The sequence below is a fragment of the Anopheles gambiae genome, chromosome 2 (assembly GCF_943734735.2).
Source record: "Anopheles gambiae chromosome 2, idAnoGambNW_F1_1, whole genome shotgun sequence".
Lineage (NCBI taxonomy): Eukaryota > Metazoa > Arthropoda > Insecta > Diptera > Culicidae > Anopheles > Anopheles gambiae.
Genome location: NC_064601.1, coordinates 26,851,008 through 26,869,060, shown reverse-complemented (window position 1 = coordinate 26,869,060; position 18,053 = coordinate 26,851,008). Strand labels below are relative to the sequence as shown.

At 46.6% G+C, this 18,053-nt stretch overlaps 1 protein-coding gene across 2 annotated transcripts in view; it reads right to left on the bottom strand.

The window, feature by feature from the left end:
- Positions 1–5,284: 5,284 nt before the first annotated feature.
- LOC1273196 (dendritic arbor reduction protein 1) overlaps positions 5,285–18,053 on the bottom strand; it is a 79,221-nt gene continuing 66,452 nt past the window's right edge. For both annotated transcript variants that reach the window (XM_061642922.1, XM_061642923.1), the window contains 2 exons: positions 17,076–17,810; positions 5,285–13,421 (listed from right to left, as the gene is read on the bottom strand). In XM_061642922.1, coding sequence (XP_061498906.1) covers positions 11,728–13,421; positions 17,076–17,810 — 2,429 coding nt within the window. In that variant the 3' untranslated portion in view covers positions 5,285–11,727. The remainder of the gene's footprint in view (positions 13,422–17,075; positions 17,811–18,053) is intronic.

The window sequence follows — 18,053 nt, the reverse complement described above, 5'->3', positions numbered from 1 at the left end:
CCATTCCGGTTCGAAATGACCACTGCCACCAGTTTTCGCCAGACGCTTCAGAGCGGGAATGCCACCTCACTTCATTATGCTTGAAGCGGTGTTTGATTGTTTTCGGAGGGGTAGCTTGTTTTTCTTTCTGCTTCTTCGGCTCTGTTATTTAAAGAAAAAAATCGTTTACGCACCCGAAGGAAAGCGCGCAGTAGCGGGGCAATTTCCCTTCGAAAAACTGCACGAATGTCAAAGCAATATTAAAATGAGCAGCCCGAAGGCGAACGGCACAACACACCCAGACACACACACACACACAGGCTCCGTGAGGGGACAGAAACAATAAATGCGCGTTACGGTGCAGGATAAACTGGAATTTAATTTGTGAAATATATTTCCAAAATGAAGCAAACGAAAACCAAATCAACCGAAGCGAGAGGAGCATGGGCGCATAGTGGGAGTGGGAACTTAAAACGTTGACTCGCTGCGTTGAGTCCTGTCGGTAAGGGGCTCGTTTCGTCTCGATTGCTAATGACACAATTTTAATCGGATGTCACACGCTAATGATCGAAATCAATCCGATGGTTTGGGGCCACCAGTTTAATGGCGGGGGAGGGGAAGTGACCACGCTGCGGGCGCCTTGGGTGAATACAAAGGTGTGTGGGGGAAAAAGGAGGTTCTCGTTTTGCATTTTCAGCGTGCGCGAATGAACGGGCCGACTCAACTGCAACTTGCTGCCGCGGTGCCTGGGTCCCGCTTGTTTATGGTGGCTTGTGTCAGGGCCCCGGACACGAACGCCAAGCTGCAACATAAATAGTGTTTTGAGCTGTTTTACCACATTTTATCAACCGCTTGCACCGCTAATACGATACCTGATCGAGCGTCCGAAAGTGTCGTTATCAAACTTTGGCCGCGAAATGCAAGGCAACAAGCCGAAAGGTCGTATTGGCTTACCCCGCCAGCCCCATCATACGGTCGTTAATTAATTGCTCGTGTCTTATGGATCGGGCAACAGTTGTATGTTTGTTTGTTGGATTTTTTTTTATTTGTTTCGTTCGACAGTTTCGCTTAGAGCCGGGCGGGCACATTTCGGAAGCTACGCGCTTTTTGGCGCCTTTCAGGTAGCTTCCGTGCAGCTTTGGCTGGCTGTGCGATGGGTTTCTTCGCCGTGCGAATTTGCATTTTACATCATTTAAGTTAATGAAAGATGAAATTAACAAGGTGCTTTAACACAGTTGGGCAAACAATTAGAATGGTGGGAAGTGGGAGAGTAGTGAATGCTGAATGCAACAAGCGTACAAGCGATGGAAACGATGTTGATTTTACTGACAAAAACAAGGGAGCAGTGAGAATATGTTCGGGGTAAATTGTTTAACTTGATCGAGGTCGAGGCGCCACACAACTGGAGCTTCTTTGGAGCGCTCCTTGATCGTGGTAATCAACAAGTGCAACTAGCATTGCAGTCTTCCACCACTTGCTGCAAGCGTAACGCCACAACCTGTCAAGTGGTCAGATTTACAGTACTAGCTGTTACAGTAGCTGTGTGTTCCCTCGGCTTTCCTTTTCTGGCCGAATCCCTGTCTGGGCTGTGGCGCTGCTTGACTGGCTGGAATTGCTCGCCCTGGCACAGTGTGATGCGCGGGATAACGCAGCCAGATAACGAAACATTGTATCCCTCCAACCATACAGCGTCTGTAATCGAAATCGTAACCGTGGTTGTGCTTGTTGGGATGTTTTCTCTTTCTCGGATTTGTATCTCTTTCTTTCTCTCCGATTGCATTCTCTCTTTGTGTGTTTGTGTGTGTGTTGCCCCTCAATGTGAAGATTAATCGGTGGCGATATCTCATCAGGGATAATTAATTTTCCACTGTACCGGTACCATCCCGTTCCATCCCGTTCTACCCCGGTAGCCCTTACCGTGGTGTGGCCGTACGTAAGCAAAGAAGCCGAGGATCGCCTGGCTGGATGCGAAACGGATGCATCACTCACCGGAAAGGAGACGCAATGTACCCGTATGTCATTTGTGGAATTGTTTAAGGGCTTGTCTCTCTTTCTCTTTCTCTCTCTCTCTCTCCGGTTGACAACAAGGTTTCCAGGAGTTTCCAGTAGCCACAATGGGGGGTCAACCGTTCTCCAGCAGCTTAAGGTTAAGGTTAGCGGCCACAGTGGCTTGCGTGCCGGGCAGGGCTGCAGTTCCGCACAACGGTCCAACAAATGGTTTGATCCACTGTAAATAGGTGTCAGCAGGATCACAAATGAACTGCGCAATCTACACGGTTTGCTCGGCAAAACTCCGCGTGTACTTGGTGCGAATGAGCGAAAGCGAAAACCGCGGTGGATGAGAATTATGGTGCCTGCTGCCGTACGCAAATGAGTGTGGCGTACTGGAGGGTGGGAGGCGATTTTTTATCCATGCAGGGGCCATTTATAAAACCGCAAGTTTTACCCCGGTAGCCCGATAAGTATCGACAATCGTTTGCTACAACTTTATTCATTGCTAGAATGTTGGCCATTCGAGCGATGGCAGCGACGGAGGGAGTGAGAAATTAAGTCAAATTTTATTAATCAACTCAAAAAGAAGGCAAAACCGTTACTATGGAAGGGCATGTTAATTTACAAAACTTTACAGAAACACAATTGCTGAGCAACTACAATGTCCCCTAGGGTCTAGGGTTACCCTTTTAAAGCGTAAAATTTAACTACAATTAAAACATGCCTCCATCATCAATCATTATGATGAAAAGTTATGGCTCGCGGCTTTGAAGGTGTTGAAGGTGAGAAACTAACCCAGCTAACTCGAAGCTACCAGTGGTTCGAAATTAAACTGTGTGAAAACGATCGTGTGCCAAACGATCAGCTGAGATTTGTCCGAAGAGCACACCGACACCTTTGCCGACATTGACATTTAAACGTATCGGTAGCAGGTGCTTCGCTGATTGTCGGATGATTCTCCCATGGCGTAAATCATTGCCGTGTAATGGAGCCGAACTGGGGATGGGTTTGCCCGTTCCCTTAAACGGTGTGTTACACAGTGTGTGGCTGAAGTAGTTGTACTTGCTATTATGACACACTGTAGGAAGTATGCAGTGTACTGCAGTGTACGGATTCGTTACGGATAAGGAAGATTGGCAGGGACGTCCAATTGAAACCGATCAACCTTCGGGATGAATGGTTTTGGAGGAGGCTAGAATAGTCTTTAGGAGCTTCTTAAAAGGCAAAGTATGCTTACAGTGTGCGTAATACCTAGCACAACGTATGCTAAGTATGCTCTCATGTTTCACCTTGTGATTGTGAGTCTACTAGAGACATTACTAATTTGCGTACTAAATTAAAGAGTTTTAAATTACTATTTAACCACAATTTGATGTGAGCTCTTGAAACCTCTTTTTTGTGGAAGATACATTGGCCACTTTATCTCACGTTTACGTCTGCTGTTGCTGCTGCTGCATGCGGTCCAAAACCACCATGATCATCACGCAATTCCCACCAAATGGTTCACATATCGCAAAAAAAGAGAGATGAACCGTGCATAAAATATAAAGCACACCATCAAGGATAAAGCGTTCCGACGGTGAGCGTTTCGGCCAAAGCTTGGCCTCTGTATTACCGCTTCCAGTATCCATTCCACCAAAGCAGATCCCCAAACGATCGTGCCCGAACGATGCTTTCAACCACCTTCGGTGGTTCGGTGCCCGGTTCGGTTTGTACCCGGGGCTGTGATGGGCATGAGTAAGTTGTTGGGGCACTTTATGCTGGCGCCGGTTGTGATTGTGTTGTCGCCGTGGCCTTATCAGATGCGATTGTGCGGGTTGTGATCTGCTGCGCATGTGGTGTTTGTGGTTTCTGGACAGCCAAACACAATTTGGGTGTTTTCTTTTCTGTTTTTTTTTTGGGGGGAGACACTTCCACAAAGCGTTATGTTTTAACCGGTAGCCCTCCGGGGCAGGTAATCCAATCCGGCTTAACATAACCGGCTGGTCACGTTTCTGAACCTGGTAGCTGACCCGACCGTCCGATGGGGAGGGCCATGCTGGAATGTTTATTTCGGTAGCGTTAGTGAGCTGCTTAGAAATGGACGGAAATGAGTGAGAAGCGCGCTGATTTTATGGAAAGATCATACTCGAAGAAGCTGGGAACATGTCGGCGACTGTTTATTTCGGTCGACAATGTAGTTCACGTAGATTCCCGCACTCGCTTGTAATGTGCCTTACGGAAAGGATAACGAACTTCACGGTTGCGGTAATGAAGGGTACAAAATATTGACACATTATTCTTCACCTCGTGGTGCACCGCGGACGTCGGAGATCGTATGCGTGTGCGCGGGTTTTTTTTTGCGGTCCAGAAGGGTCAGTTTCAATTATGAACACATAAATTATCATTACCAACAATCGAACGTTATCGACCGGACACCGACAGACCGGTCTGAGTCAGGAAAATGTATAACTGAAGCTTCTTTGGAGTGTTGGCGAAAGCAGTTATGAAGGGATGGTCATAACGATCGCAGGCTAATTCCGATCCCCCCCTACAAGGAAGTGTTTGAGCGTGATGTACGATCGAGTGGGAATACATTCCCGTTGTGAGTTTGTCGTTCATGAGTCGCTAAAATCATCATCCATATCGGATATTTTATTAGTCTAATGTAGTAATGTCTGCTCATCTGATTATGGATCTAACGCTTCTTTTGCCCTTCGGTTTCTACCGTCCAATCGTACCTCGAAACTGTGCAAACAAAAACAATCCCACACTGAGGAAGTAAAACACGTTTTAATAATTCCCCCCTTCAAAATAACCCTTCATTTGACCTCCACCAAACCATTCGCTTTTGGGTTTTTTTATGTTTTGTTTTGCCCGTGTGTTTATGACCAGCTAAATGAAGGGGGAGATTTTCCTTTTAAAACGAACCGAACGAATCTTACCCGCGCAAAGCTTCCCCCTAGGGGATAGGTTTGGCCCATTTGTTTTTACGGTGTGAACTGCAGCGGAGATCGTAAAACTGCAAACCGACCGCAGCAGTGGTGCATGGTGCAATCCGTGAAGTGTGCGGGATGGGTACGCGAACACATGGGCAGCGCATTTTTTGTGACCCCAAACCCGAAGGTGCCAATTGACCGGGAACGTGCTGGCTAGACGGTTTCCGTACGGGATGGAACGAGATCACGCTTCAATTTTAGTTTACTGCATTTGTTTTGTAGAAGAGAAACTATTTTCTGATTCCATCTTACCGATTCGGATATTTTGGTTTATATTAAATACTGATGTGATATAAGTCTTCAGGGAAATAATACACAATAACGCGCTGCGAATGTTTCTCTTTGAGTGATTTATTCGTAATACTTTTTCGTTTTCTTTTTAAGAGCAAGAGCTTACAACCACGATACAATGAACTTTGTTCCATTCATCTCCAAGTTTTGGACTTCTCTATCAATGTTTATCTCCCACGGATTCAGAATTCGTTTCTGTACTCGTACGCACCACACTGCACGCGTACCGTGCGCAGCGTGGTAGCTAATACAATTTGCAGATTGATTTTGTCGCTCCCTATCCTACTGCGTCTCTTAAACATTATTCTTAGTGGGAGGCGAAAGAGCATGCCAGTAAATTGTAGTAAATAGGAGAGATTTTGTGTAATGGTTCATGGATATCTCTCTATGTTTCTTCACATCTAACTTGCTTAAAGGTAAGTATGGGAAAGATACTGATACTCTTCCTCTCTTTTTTTTTTCTCTCTCTCTCTCTCTCTCTCTCTCTCTCTCTCTCTCTTTCTCTCTTTCTCTCTATCGAGCTGTCTCTGCATCAATGATAGGGAGTTAGGCGGTGAAAGGAACACCACGCAGATCTGGTATGATCTTCTACATCTGCCGCCTGCCCTAAGAAAGTGACTCTTTGAGACTGTCTATGTTATGTTATCGCTAATAGCACAAAATAACGTCCATTATGCTAAACGAAAAGATGTTTTGAAATGTGTTTCATTTATTTATTTGTTGTATACTGTCTATGTATAGTGATAAGTATCGTGATCGCTCGACACGATCAACATCAATGTTCTTGTGGTAAATAAGTTTTTGCTAAAGAAATGATTTCTTCTGTGCTGTGTCCTCTTCTTGTATATGCTGCAAACTTGTTTGTACTGTTATCGTTATGCTTTCCTACCAGTCTGACAATTACAATTTATCTTGTTTGTTTTTGTTTGTTTTACTTTACCGAAAATGTGTTTTAGTTTCATTGACGCCACACCAACCAGGACCAGTGCCTTTGCATTTAACTTGTTTTCTTTTCTTTCTTCCTTTTTTAAGTCTCATTAGTTTAGCCCCGTTTATTTTTGAAACCATCAAGTACGAATTGGAAATTTTGACTCACGTTAATGTTGGCTCTCTGTTTTCGAAATTACTTCCCCATTTCAGTTGTCCTGTGCTTTTCCGTAAGGACTGGTCCTGCTTTATCTCCTGTGTGACCAATGTGACATTTAACCTTCCAACCTGCACTATCATTTTTACCGAATTTCCCCCCGTTAGGACTGTTGTATGTTCTATCTAAAAAGAGCAAAATATTTTGGAGCCTAAAGGCTATCCGTCCCCTGCTACATCATACTGCTCGCAAAATGACCTTAATAGCAGCGCTACCTAATTTGGTGGTTAATAAAAACAGTCCACAATCTTGCAGTCCCAGAACTATCGATCTTCAATCCGACATTGGTTTTGCCAGACATTGCGTAATAATCGGAATTCGGACTTACTATCTAATACAGTAAACAGTTGATCTCACAAATAACACTTACACTCGCAATGGTAAATGGAGGCTTTGCTTAGAAAAAGGGGTGCACGATGGATCCTAATGGAAATACACGATATTAAATTGTCTTAACGCTAGATGGTAGCTTTCTCGTCTGTGGTTTGATGCTTTTCTGCATAAGACGATGTTTCACATATCGTTCACTACCGTTGGAGTGTGTGAAAGGAGCGTGCTAGTAAGGGGAGATTATATCGGTTGGCAGAATATGAAGTGTCTTACAGAGATAAAAAAGTGAAATAGAAAGAGTCTTACACGATTAATACTTTGCTTCTAGTATGTCGTTCGATCCATTGCGTCTCCATGGAAAATGGGACGCTTGTTTCGCTTCGACATAAACTCCTCACAATTGACAACTGGTTTTAGTTCTTCTCTTTTGTTGCTGTAGCTATTTTGTAAACCATTATTTAATCTATTAAAAAAGTATAGTTGTTTACTCAGATACTCCTAAACCCGATAGGCCAATTTCTTCTCAAGACATTTCAAACACCTATCGTCTAGATTTTTGTATTCTTTAAAGTAGCTAAGTAAGTATTGATCATTTCCTCCTCTCATTTGGCAATCGAATCTCGGTTTCATGTGAATTTTTGAGAGGTTTTTGTTTTGATTTTGGTAAATGCTTGTTTGGCTTTTGTCTTGTTTACTTCCTTCTCTCCGGCACATCCGGCTTAGCCTATCCAAACAGCTGCATTTTATATAATTTAAGGCCATTTTCACCTGTAAATTTATCGTTCTCTACTACGAGACACAATACGCAAGGATGCTACAAGCCACTCGGTTTAGTTTGATCTTGTTTGTTTCTGATTCTTGATAGTTTGCTTTTTTGGATTTTAGTAAGTGTTTACTAATTGGTAAACATGTATGGTGCTGGTGGATGTTACAAAAATAATGACAAAAATGATGACAAAACAAATAAAATGAAAGAAACATATACAAACCTTTTAAATCATACTTAAATAATACATAAATATAGTAAATGAAAGGAACATATAACTCAATCAAAATAAAAAAACCCAAGTTGTGGAATGTATTCTTATTTTTATTCTTTTTTTATTTATTAGAAATATGTGTTTGCTCTTTCCTTTGCTAGTTTTCATTCGTACTCGTTTGTTGAGTTTCGCTTCCGCTTATACGTTCGATACCCCCGCCGGAGTAAGTATTATAAATTATAAAAAAGTACTACAGATAAATGTTTTTTGTTTATGCCACGCATTGACATTCTACACAACAATCCGATGGGATGGAAATCAGCAAAACTGATATGAAAAGCGTACAGATACAGACAAATTTGACACGAATCACGTAAAAAAGAGCAACTCATAGTTTGAACCGTTACTGCCTAGAGCCGTTCACAAAAATGCAAAACAAACCTTTTTTTCATTAGCATCGTTTAGTAATGGATAGATCGAAAGAGGAAGACGGAAAACAAAAGATACAACAGTTATGTTGATGCTACATGGCCGTTATGAATCCTAGGATGTATGTTTAATTTATTAAAGCAATTAATAAAATTGTTTTCAAAATATACCACTAATATTACGCTTAGTATCATCTTTGCTTGTATTTGTTTGTGTATTTGTGCAAACGTTACCACAGATTAGTAAAGAGGCGCCTTTGCGTACACTACAGACAGAACAAAAAAAAATCAGTACCTAAAGCTTGCTGTGCTAGTTGAGTCTTCGCGTTGCATTGTACCCCCAGGTATTATAAATGCAAACAAATGAATGAAAAACAAGCGTGTATTAGCGACTAGCTCCATAATGTCCGGAATAGGAGAGACAAGAACAAAATACTTTCACGATAGACCAGCATTGCTGACTGCATAACAGTGCATGATTTAGTTTATGCAGCGTGGCGTGCTGACTCCTAATGACTTAAGCTCAAAGCACGGCGTATGATGGATAGGATAAACGCATCACGATTACACCTTATCGCAAACGCACGTGGCTTTGATCGGTACGGATGGCACTGTCAGAAACAGGGTGCAACATACATTTGTTGGGCGGACAACACGGCAAATACAATTAAACTGTTATATACAGCAAACAAATAAAAAAAATACACATATAAAACAGACACACATATGACATTAACAAGCTACACAGGTATGTACATTCACTGGACAGAAAAGAATAAAAGTTTCGTAGAAAATGGTATTGAGAAAAGGAAACAAAGAACTTGAGCTATTTAAAGTACAGAAAAAAGGTGGGATAAGTAGAGGAATATCAAAGGAAAATGTAACAAAAAACACACCGAACACAGATACACTGGGACTCTGTTGGTGGTAAAGGGTATCTTAATATGGCAGCACAGTTGCACGGTTTATGGAGTTCTACAGTAGCACTATTTGTTTTACATCAGCGCGATTGTGTTCCAGTAGGTTGCTGATCCGTTAGTTTACACGTGTGTGTGTGTATGTGTTGCGATGAGTAAACACAATCATTAGTAATGTTAACGACATGATGCACGAAATGCGACGAGTAGCAGCACACACTATACACACTATACAGAAAGCATAAAGCTAAACTTAATCAAATTAACGAAACATAAAAGGAACGCACTTCCGAAAATGATCCAACTGATGTCTAACAGTCAATGGGAATCCTTTTTTGTTGTGTAAACCAATATTACTGAAAGAAGCAGGAAGCATATAATTTTCTGTTCGTGTGTTTTGTATCTTTCAGTTCCATAATCTAGTGGTTTTAGTTACATTTCAATTGCCTGTTTTCTGTAGCCCAATTTCGTTTAGATTTGTTTTTTTTGTTGTTGTTAAATACTACACGCTAGAATTGTTTTCCGCTCCTTCATCTGCTTAGTTATGAGAATCATATTCTTTCCCCTTTTCGTATTATAGATAACAAGAAAAACAAATGCATCCTAGCTACATTGATTTTCAGCTTCAGTTACTTGCTGATCTGCGCACAAGTAATTTTCTTATCTTAACATGTTGCACTTCTATTACGTCTAAAATCTGATTTCTGCCTTACGCCTTAACAAATAAATTTCACTTACACTTACTTCCCTACCTAGTGGTATCGCTCTGTGTGATCATTCACTTATCATTCCTCTCACAAATTCTCCCTGTTTGACTTGCCTGGGAACGGTGCTTGAAGGAGAGTTCGTGCTACGAGCAAATTGTAATTGTTACACGCGCACCTCCTCTTTCAGAATCATTTCCCAAGCCAGATGCCTAAGATTTGATAATGATGGTACAGCAATTCAACATCTAAAAAATGATTATTTTTTTTTTTGTATGTGTAAATTTCCTGACGGGAATTTCCTTAGCTCAAACACGAAAGAAAGAAGGGAGATGCTAAACATCACCCTTTTGACATGCATCTAAACCGGTGGAAAAAATGGGTGCGATTGTGAAAGATTCAAGTGAGACACATTCATTCATACACTCACACACACGCGCGCGCTGACACATGTTAGGTGCGCTTAAGGGGAACAGAGGGGAGAAAGGGGAGGAATTACACTGATAGGTTTGTAACGTCATGTTACCTACTAACGTAACGGTGTGCTTACGACTACACCACCATGTTGACCTTAGGTTGTATGTAAATTTTAATCAATTTGTTAGATTACCTACTGAAAGGCAATACTTATAGTATGCAGCTTAGCTCGATTTTTCGTTCCCTTCGTGTGTTTGTTTTTCCTTTACCATTCTGCTCTCTGAGGCCGCTCCGTGTTTTACTTTTTTTTCTTTTTAAATAGATTTTTTTTGTGTGTAGTTTTCTTATATTTTTTTGTCTCCCCTTTGCCGTCAGGATGTTCGATTTGAGTTTTTCGTGTTTTGTTTCTCTTCTGTTACTTTTGTTTCGTTGTGGCTTCTATGCACGCAAAAAATGAGATCACAGTATTCTAAGAGATATAAGGAGATAAGAAAACAAAACAGGGCTACTACAACGACCCCTTTCGTTCCCTGCGGCCCGATGCTGCCGCGATTTGCGTTTAATCATGGATGATGATACCCTTTGGAGGAACCGCACACAACTGACGAAAGTAAGATTCATTACAACGAGGTGCTGTTGGTGATGAGCGAAAAACACTTAACACTCTCAATCACACATACACATAGCCCGGGAACGCGAAGAACCGGCACAAGGCATTGCAATTCGCATGCGATCATTGGCGGTTTTGGCGTTTTGCGGACAGAGTTAGAATCGAAGTGATCGGAGTTTGTTTTGGTGCCGTGTGGAGAGACATTGAAGGTGCAAGAGTGTTGCATTGACATTTAAATACTGCTGTGAGTGTGTGAGATTGTGGTGCAAACGGCAATCTTCTGAACGCTTACGTTGAACTACGTAGAGATGTATAAAAAATGTTCTATGTGGAAAGTTTTGTCTGTTGTTCTAATTCAGCTAATTCATACTGCGCTATTGCATTTGCGTACGAGCGTACGGATGTTGAGTTACTATTTCGTCAAACGGTATTGTGCGGTTTGGAAGTGTTCTCACTTGCATTTTTTGTTCCGGTGAAGTGGCTGCGATCCTTGAGCTTGGCAAAGATGCGGCGATGATGGCGGTAGATGGCGGACGACCACGACCTATGGCACTGCAGTAAAGCGGAAGTGGATGCTGCATCTCGTATACTGGCTGTGGCTGAAGGTGTACCTGTACCTTACTCCATCAGTAAAACAATCACATACGGTTGTCTGCCGGTGGTGGTGGCGGTAGTGGACTGCTCCACCGACGCATGAACCGTCACTGTTCGGGCCGAGGGAGCGGTGGGCACTTTTTGAATACTAGAAATAGCCTCCGTTCGACTGTTTTCGCCCACATCTAGCTCCTCCTCGTCCAGATCATTGATGTCGGTGTCCATCAGTTGTTGCGGTTGCTCTTCGTCACCATCGGCATCGGCGGTGGTATCTTCGTTGATGTAGCCCATGAAGGGATCGTCGTGGACTAGCTCGATCTGGGGATCATTCAATCGCATAATATCGATCGACGAAAGCTCGGTCTACAAGCTGCTGTTGGCCGGGTTCGACGAGGACGACACGATCGGAATACCGGTGAGGTCGTCGTGCGTAAGTAGGTGGTGCGCGTGCAGCCCCGGATGTCCCGGATGGTGGCCGAGCTGCTGATGGTGTTGTTGCTGCTGCTGATGGTGGTGTTGTTGCTGCTGCTGCTGCTGCTGCTGCTGCTGAGCGTGGTGGGTATGGTGGGCGGCGGACGCACTACTGTTGTTGCTGTTGGCACTGTTGCCTCCGCTGCTCGAGTTTTTCTCCTTCTTGATGCGCTGCTTCAGATGCACCTTGGCGTGGCGCTTCTTCTCGTCCGAGCGGGCAAACTTGCGGCCGCAGATGTCGCACGAGAACGGCTTCTCCCCGGTGTGCGTGCGGATGTGCGTCGTCAGGTGGTCGGAGCGGCTGAACGAGCGCATGCAGATCCGACACTGGAACGGTTTCTGGCCGGTGTGGATCCGGATGTGGCGGGTCAGCTCGTCCGAGCGCGAGAACCGTCGGTCACAGTTCTCCACCGGGCAGGCGTAGGGGCGCTCGTGCACGGGCGTCTTGCTCGGCCGGTTCGGGTACTTGCGCGGCTTCACCGGCACCAGCTTGAGCGGCATCGTGCTCTGCTGGTAGACCTGGGACAGGATCTCGTGGCCCTTGCTGGTGGCCTGATTGTACTCGGCCAGCTGGACGGCATACTGGGCCTGCTGGGCGGCCTGGGCCGGTGTCAGCCCCCCGAGCTGGCTCGAGTCGGACGTGCAGGCGTTCGGCGTCGAGTACGGCTCCTGCTTCGGAATGATCGGCCCCACCGAGATGGGCGTGGACGAGGGTCCGGGCAGGACGACCGAACCGTGCTGCGGGCTGCCGACGTACGGGTCGACCGGCGAGTCCAGCCACTGGTACTTCTGGCTCATCTGCTGTCCCAGCCCGGCGCCCTGACCCGGCCGCCCGTACCCGTGCATATCCTGGCCCTGCTGCATGTCGAGCGAACCGACGCAGCTGCTGTAGCTCGGCGGCTGCTTCAGGATGATGCTCGCACAGTCCATGTTGAGGCCGAGCAGTTCGGCACCGTGACCGCCGCCGTGGCCGGCCCCGGTGTGCCCCCGCTCGTCCCCCCCGTAGTGGTGCTGATGGTGCTGCCCGATCGAGGGCGAGGTGGCCGACACACCCTGGGACGCGCTGGTCGCCTGCGGTCCGAGCAGCCCGAACATGGGCGCCTGGAAGAGGGTCTTGTCGGGGCTGGGCAAACCCCAGCCGCCCAGTCCGGCGGTCGGTGACATCTGACCCGCGCCCGCCATCACGTTGCCCGCCTGCAGGCCCATGCTCGGGCTGCCGCTCGACGTGAAGATGCCCCGGTAGGCGATCTTGTTCTCGATCGCATCGGACGACTGGACACCGTCGTTGCTGCCGTGCTGCATGTCGGCGCCACCCGTGACGCTGGCCAGCCCGGCAACACGTATCTGGCCGTGAAGTGAATGTTGCTGTTGTTGCTGCTGTTGTTGCTGCTGTTGTTGTTGCTGCTGCTGCTGCTGAGCACCGGACGACGGGTACATGGTGTTGGTGCTGCTGGTATTGCTAGCCTCTTCCTCGTTGACGATCGATTGCGGTGTGCTGCGCTCCTGCTTGGTGGGACTGCACAGGCTAACGCACGGGCTGGACACCGTCTGGGGTTCCAGCGAGAGATCGTCCGATTCGATTGATCCTGTTTGGGGTGAGGGATGGAAACGAAAGAAAGGGGGGGAAATACATTAACAGTGAATCATTTCGCATTTGCTGCCCAAGTGCCCCAGGGCGAATAATCGGGAAGGTCAATCGGATGCAGGCAATTATTCATGGTGGTCCTACAGTTAACGTGTGCACAGTTTTACGATGTGTAGAAGGAGTTTTAACTTAAATTTGTCAACCACAGAACTATTTTATCTTTCTATGAGCATAGCGATGAAAACTTGCTTAAACATGTAAGACTCAAGCTTCAAATTAAGCATATATTCAATATGAAATCTACGCAAAGATATTTTAAAAACAAATCAAAGCGGAACTGTTCCGAAAACAAAATAAATCACCTTCCGATCACGTGTTTCGGTTGTTAGAGGGCTTTGCGCGATCGGTCCTTAGCGTTACTGTAGCTCATCCAGCTCATCAGTCGCATCGTCTCAACATCGCCGACTCGCTGCCCAACTCTCCTTGTACTCTCCTTTTCTCTCTCTCTCTCTCTCTACTATTCCTATCAGTGGTTTGCATAAATTAACCATAAATTTTAATCGCACCCGCGATCGTTATTGGTGTTGCTGGCGTTTCTCGCTGTTTTACCGGTGGTCCTTCCCTTTTGAAGATGTTTGTATTTTTGGGATTTTGTTCTTTGTTTCTGAAGCTTTTTAAGGGTTATGATTTCTAAGGGGAATCGTTTGGCCTCTTTCTGTGGTGACCAATGCTGGCAGTTTTGCTGGAAATGTTTTGCATTCTTTGCACCAAAAGCTATCGAGCAAAGGGGTACCAATAACAACGGAAATGATTCAATATTAAGACTTTTGATGCTTTCTTCAGGTTGATTGTTTTTTTTCATTTAAAATTTTAATAGCAGTAGAATGTGAAAATCACAAAAAAATCTTAATGACAAAATTGTAGTACAAGTTAAGTTTATCGCATTTTTTATCTGGATAATTCTCTTTTACAAGCATAAAACGTTGCGAAGTTTATTACGCACTGGTTCCGCGAGAGCTTTACGATCATACACGGGTGTATTGGTTGTCCTGCCCCTACGGTAGCCAACAAAGAGTGTCTACCAAACGATCAACCGGCCGGCGAGGATTGGTTCGCGCTTATTTGGCAGCTACCGTATTAACATAAATCAGCAGAAATTGCTAATTAACGCTGGAAGGTTCTAATTAATACTTGTTGGCGTGTGTTTGCGAGACGCTTTTGGGGGAAATTGGTTTAGCTGCAGCTTGCGAAAATCCATTCTGTGAATCCCCCTTTTTTATCCCCGGCGTTCTGCTCGGTTGTTTTATCCCGCCGTTTTGAGGAACGTAAAATATGACCCTTCCGATCTTTCGCCAACGAAAACGAGATGATGACGAAACGCGCTTGTACAACGCGCGGGCTGACTCGGATGGTCCAGTTGTACAACCCAAAACCCGGTTTTGATCTACAGGCCGCAGCGGTGCGGCCTGCCGTGATCCTGCAATCAGCTCCGCATCGTCCCATTCGACCGGCGACGGGCTTAATTTATGCTGATAGCGTAATTTATGTTTTCGATACTTTCGCTCCGCAACGTTCGATCGGTCCGCAGCGGGGAAGGCTTTTCGCTGGCGCTGATCGCCGGGCGGTAGATCTCCCGCTGGACTGGCTGAATCGAGGCAGCACGCGGACGCACCTCGGCGGCTGCCAGGGGTTGCCCGGCTGCAAGACGGTGCATAAGTCAATATTGTGATGATGATGTCGATTTAACGCACGCACGCACGCACGCATGGTGTCTCCTTCGCCCGATGGTCGACAATGACCGGAAATAGTGATTAGCGCGGTGGATTGGGGAGGGAGGGAGTTTTCTCCTTTTTTTGATCGTTGAACACCTTTGAACCGGGCTCGGCAGGTTCGATTATGTTGGCAGGTTTTGGGTTTTTTTTTTTGGGCCGCTGGCTCCGTTTGAAGCAGAAGGGAGTTTCGGGTTTGAAATCTCTTACCATCCGAGTCACCCTCATCAAGGGGCGTGCGAGTTAAGGTGTGAGCCGGGGCAGACTGGCAAGCGACAGGCAGTGGAGCGCGAGCATGCTAGATAGCATTAGTGTCAAACCCTGGGGGTGATGCTTAGCACCGCTGACATGCTCATCGTTTGCCCTGTCAAGGCGTGGTGTATCGTATCGTACGGAGTGATTGGATCTGTCGAGGCTGTGTACTTCAGTTTCTTTTTCGTTCATTCCCCATGAAACTTATGTGCCGCATGTATGTTTGTGTGTGTGTGTGTGTGTGACGCAACACGTTGAGCGTTCCTGGCAAATGGGACCGTAACACCTTCCTATTTGACGCGAACCATCGAGTATCTCATTCGAATGTCAATGTCATAGCGTTCGCTCCATCGGTTGATGAACGATACGGATACAAACATTAATTCTAACTGCTGTCAACGATTCTTTGTGCGTTTGATTCTTGCGAGTGGTAAGATTTAATCGTCGTTCCGGTCGCTACGGGCTGCAAGCGTCTATGGTAGGCAAAATATTGGGAACATTATTCTATGTCTTTTCTATCTCAAAACGAAGCAGTAATGGAACGAACAATATTTAAAGGAGCGTGGTGAAAGATGCCAATTCTACTGTTACACAAGAGCTACCAGTACAGCGTGTTAGTGTGCCATATGACGGAGCAGACCGGAGACGGTGGTTCGTCGGGAATGTATGTCCACCGTTATTGCAGTGCGCTGCCAACAGGCAGCATAGTGATCCGACATAATGCTGATTTATGCTACCACATCTTCGAATGTCGCGCAGCCTACCGAAGCGAGTGCTATCGTAGCGATGCCCCTTCCTATTTCGGCTCCCAGCCCAGTTGTTTCGTTTCCGGCGGATTATTATTTATCGGCTCGAATGGCTCATCGGGACTGTGACTCTGGGTGTGTGTGTGTCGGCACTGCCAGAGAATCGCTAGAAAGCGGAGGAGGTACGGGTAGGCTCGTGATTGCCGGATTACGGTGGTTCGGTGCGGTTGGTTCAGGCCAAGCCTCTCGCAATTCATTCGATCGACTAAACTCACTGAGCTCGGTCAAACCCCCCCCCCCCCCCCCCCCGATAGGCTCCATTAATTCTGGGTGCACAGGCGGGGCCACCGCAGCCAAGAGCAGCACACGAGAGAACGCACAGCAACAAATGAAGCTGATTTGGAGAATCGGTGCGGAATCGGTCACTACCGTTTTCGGTAGTTCGAACATTTATATAAACGTCCGCTGATTAATCTTGGGCTGTTAATGAGCCTCCGGTCCCGGGGCCCGAAGTGATCGAAGGACCGCACACAGCGTGTGCCGAGGTGTGCGGCTGCCCGACCAGCAAGGGTGTGATGCTGACGAATAATGGATGGGCTTTGAGTTTTCTGGGTGCTCGTGCTTGTCAAAGTGTAAAAACCACGCGCTTCGGAAAGAGAATGGCGGTTTGGCGGAACAGGTTTTTCCTGGCCCTCCCTACCCTGGACGGGGATAGGCTTCATCGTCTTAAAAAGCGCCTTCGTAGCATTAGAAGGCAATTCTAGGAACGTTGAGGTTTGAAACGTAAAGTGCACTAGATATGATTTCCAATCCAACGATTCCTACATTTCATGGAAGGTTTGCGTGCTGATTGGGGTGCCCAGATGGGGTTGTCATGTGTGAACTTACCGGTAATCGGTGGTGGCTCCACAACCGTCGACGGTCCGAAGAACGACGGAATATCGCCGGAGGTGGTGACGGGTGTGTTGAGATCGCCGGCCTGAGCGTCGGTTTGCGATTGCGAATGATCGTCACCGGTGCCGGAGTGCAGGGTGGAGCTGTCGTTCGAGTGGTGGCTGGTGCTACCGCCGCCGCCCGTACTCAGCAGGCTCAGGTGCGGATGGTTAGGATGATGGTGGCTGTGGCCGTGCGACGTATGGGACGCCGCGGTCACACTCGTCGTCGCGGTCGTGTGCGTAGTGATCGCGGTCGAGCTGGCCGCGCTGGCGATCGCCGACGAGACGGCCGACGATGACACGATCGTGCTGGCGGATGAATTGTGCTGATGTTGCTGCTGCTGCTGCTGCTGCTGATGCTGGGTTGTCGAATGATGCTGATGATGATGATGATGGGGCTGATGATGGGCGAGTGCGGTCGCAGTGCTGACGGCCGTCTGGTGATGGTACGGATGGTACAGGTGGTGATGGTGATTGTTGTTCGGTGTCGTCGTGCTGTTGTTGTTCAGCCCGAGCGAGGTGGTGGTGGTGCCGGTCTTGAACAGACCGCACGTATCGAAGCTCAGCACGTTGAAGTGTGCTGCGGCCGCCGACTCGGTCAGCAGGAATGTGTGATGCGATGGCGCAACCAACGTTTCTAGCCCTTCCATGATCATGGCAGCTGCTGGTGGTCCAGGGGCAACGCCACCTAGTTGGGAGAATGAAATTGGACAAAGCAAAGAGAAAGGTGAGCATTCTCGATCTATCAACGATGCAATCGATCTTCATCGGTGGCGGGTAAAATTAGTTTGCAAACATCCATCTGCGGTGCTGAATATGATCATGCCTGACCTCAACCAGGCATGCTGACACTCGATCCCCCTCTCCCGTGTAGCTTGAGCTTCGGTCTTCGGACTTCAGCACCGCGCCGCGTACACTCAAAATAGAACTC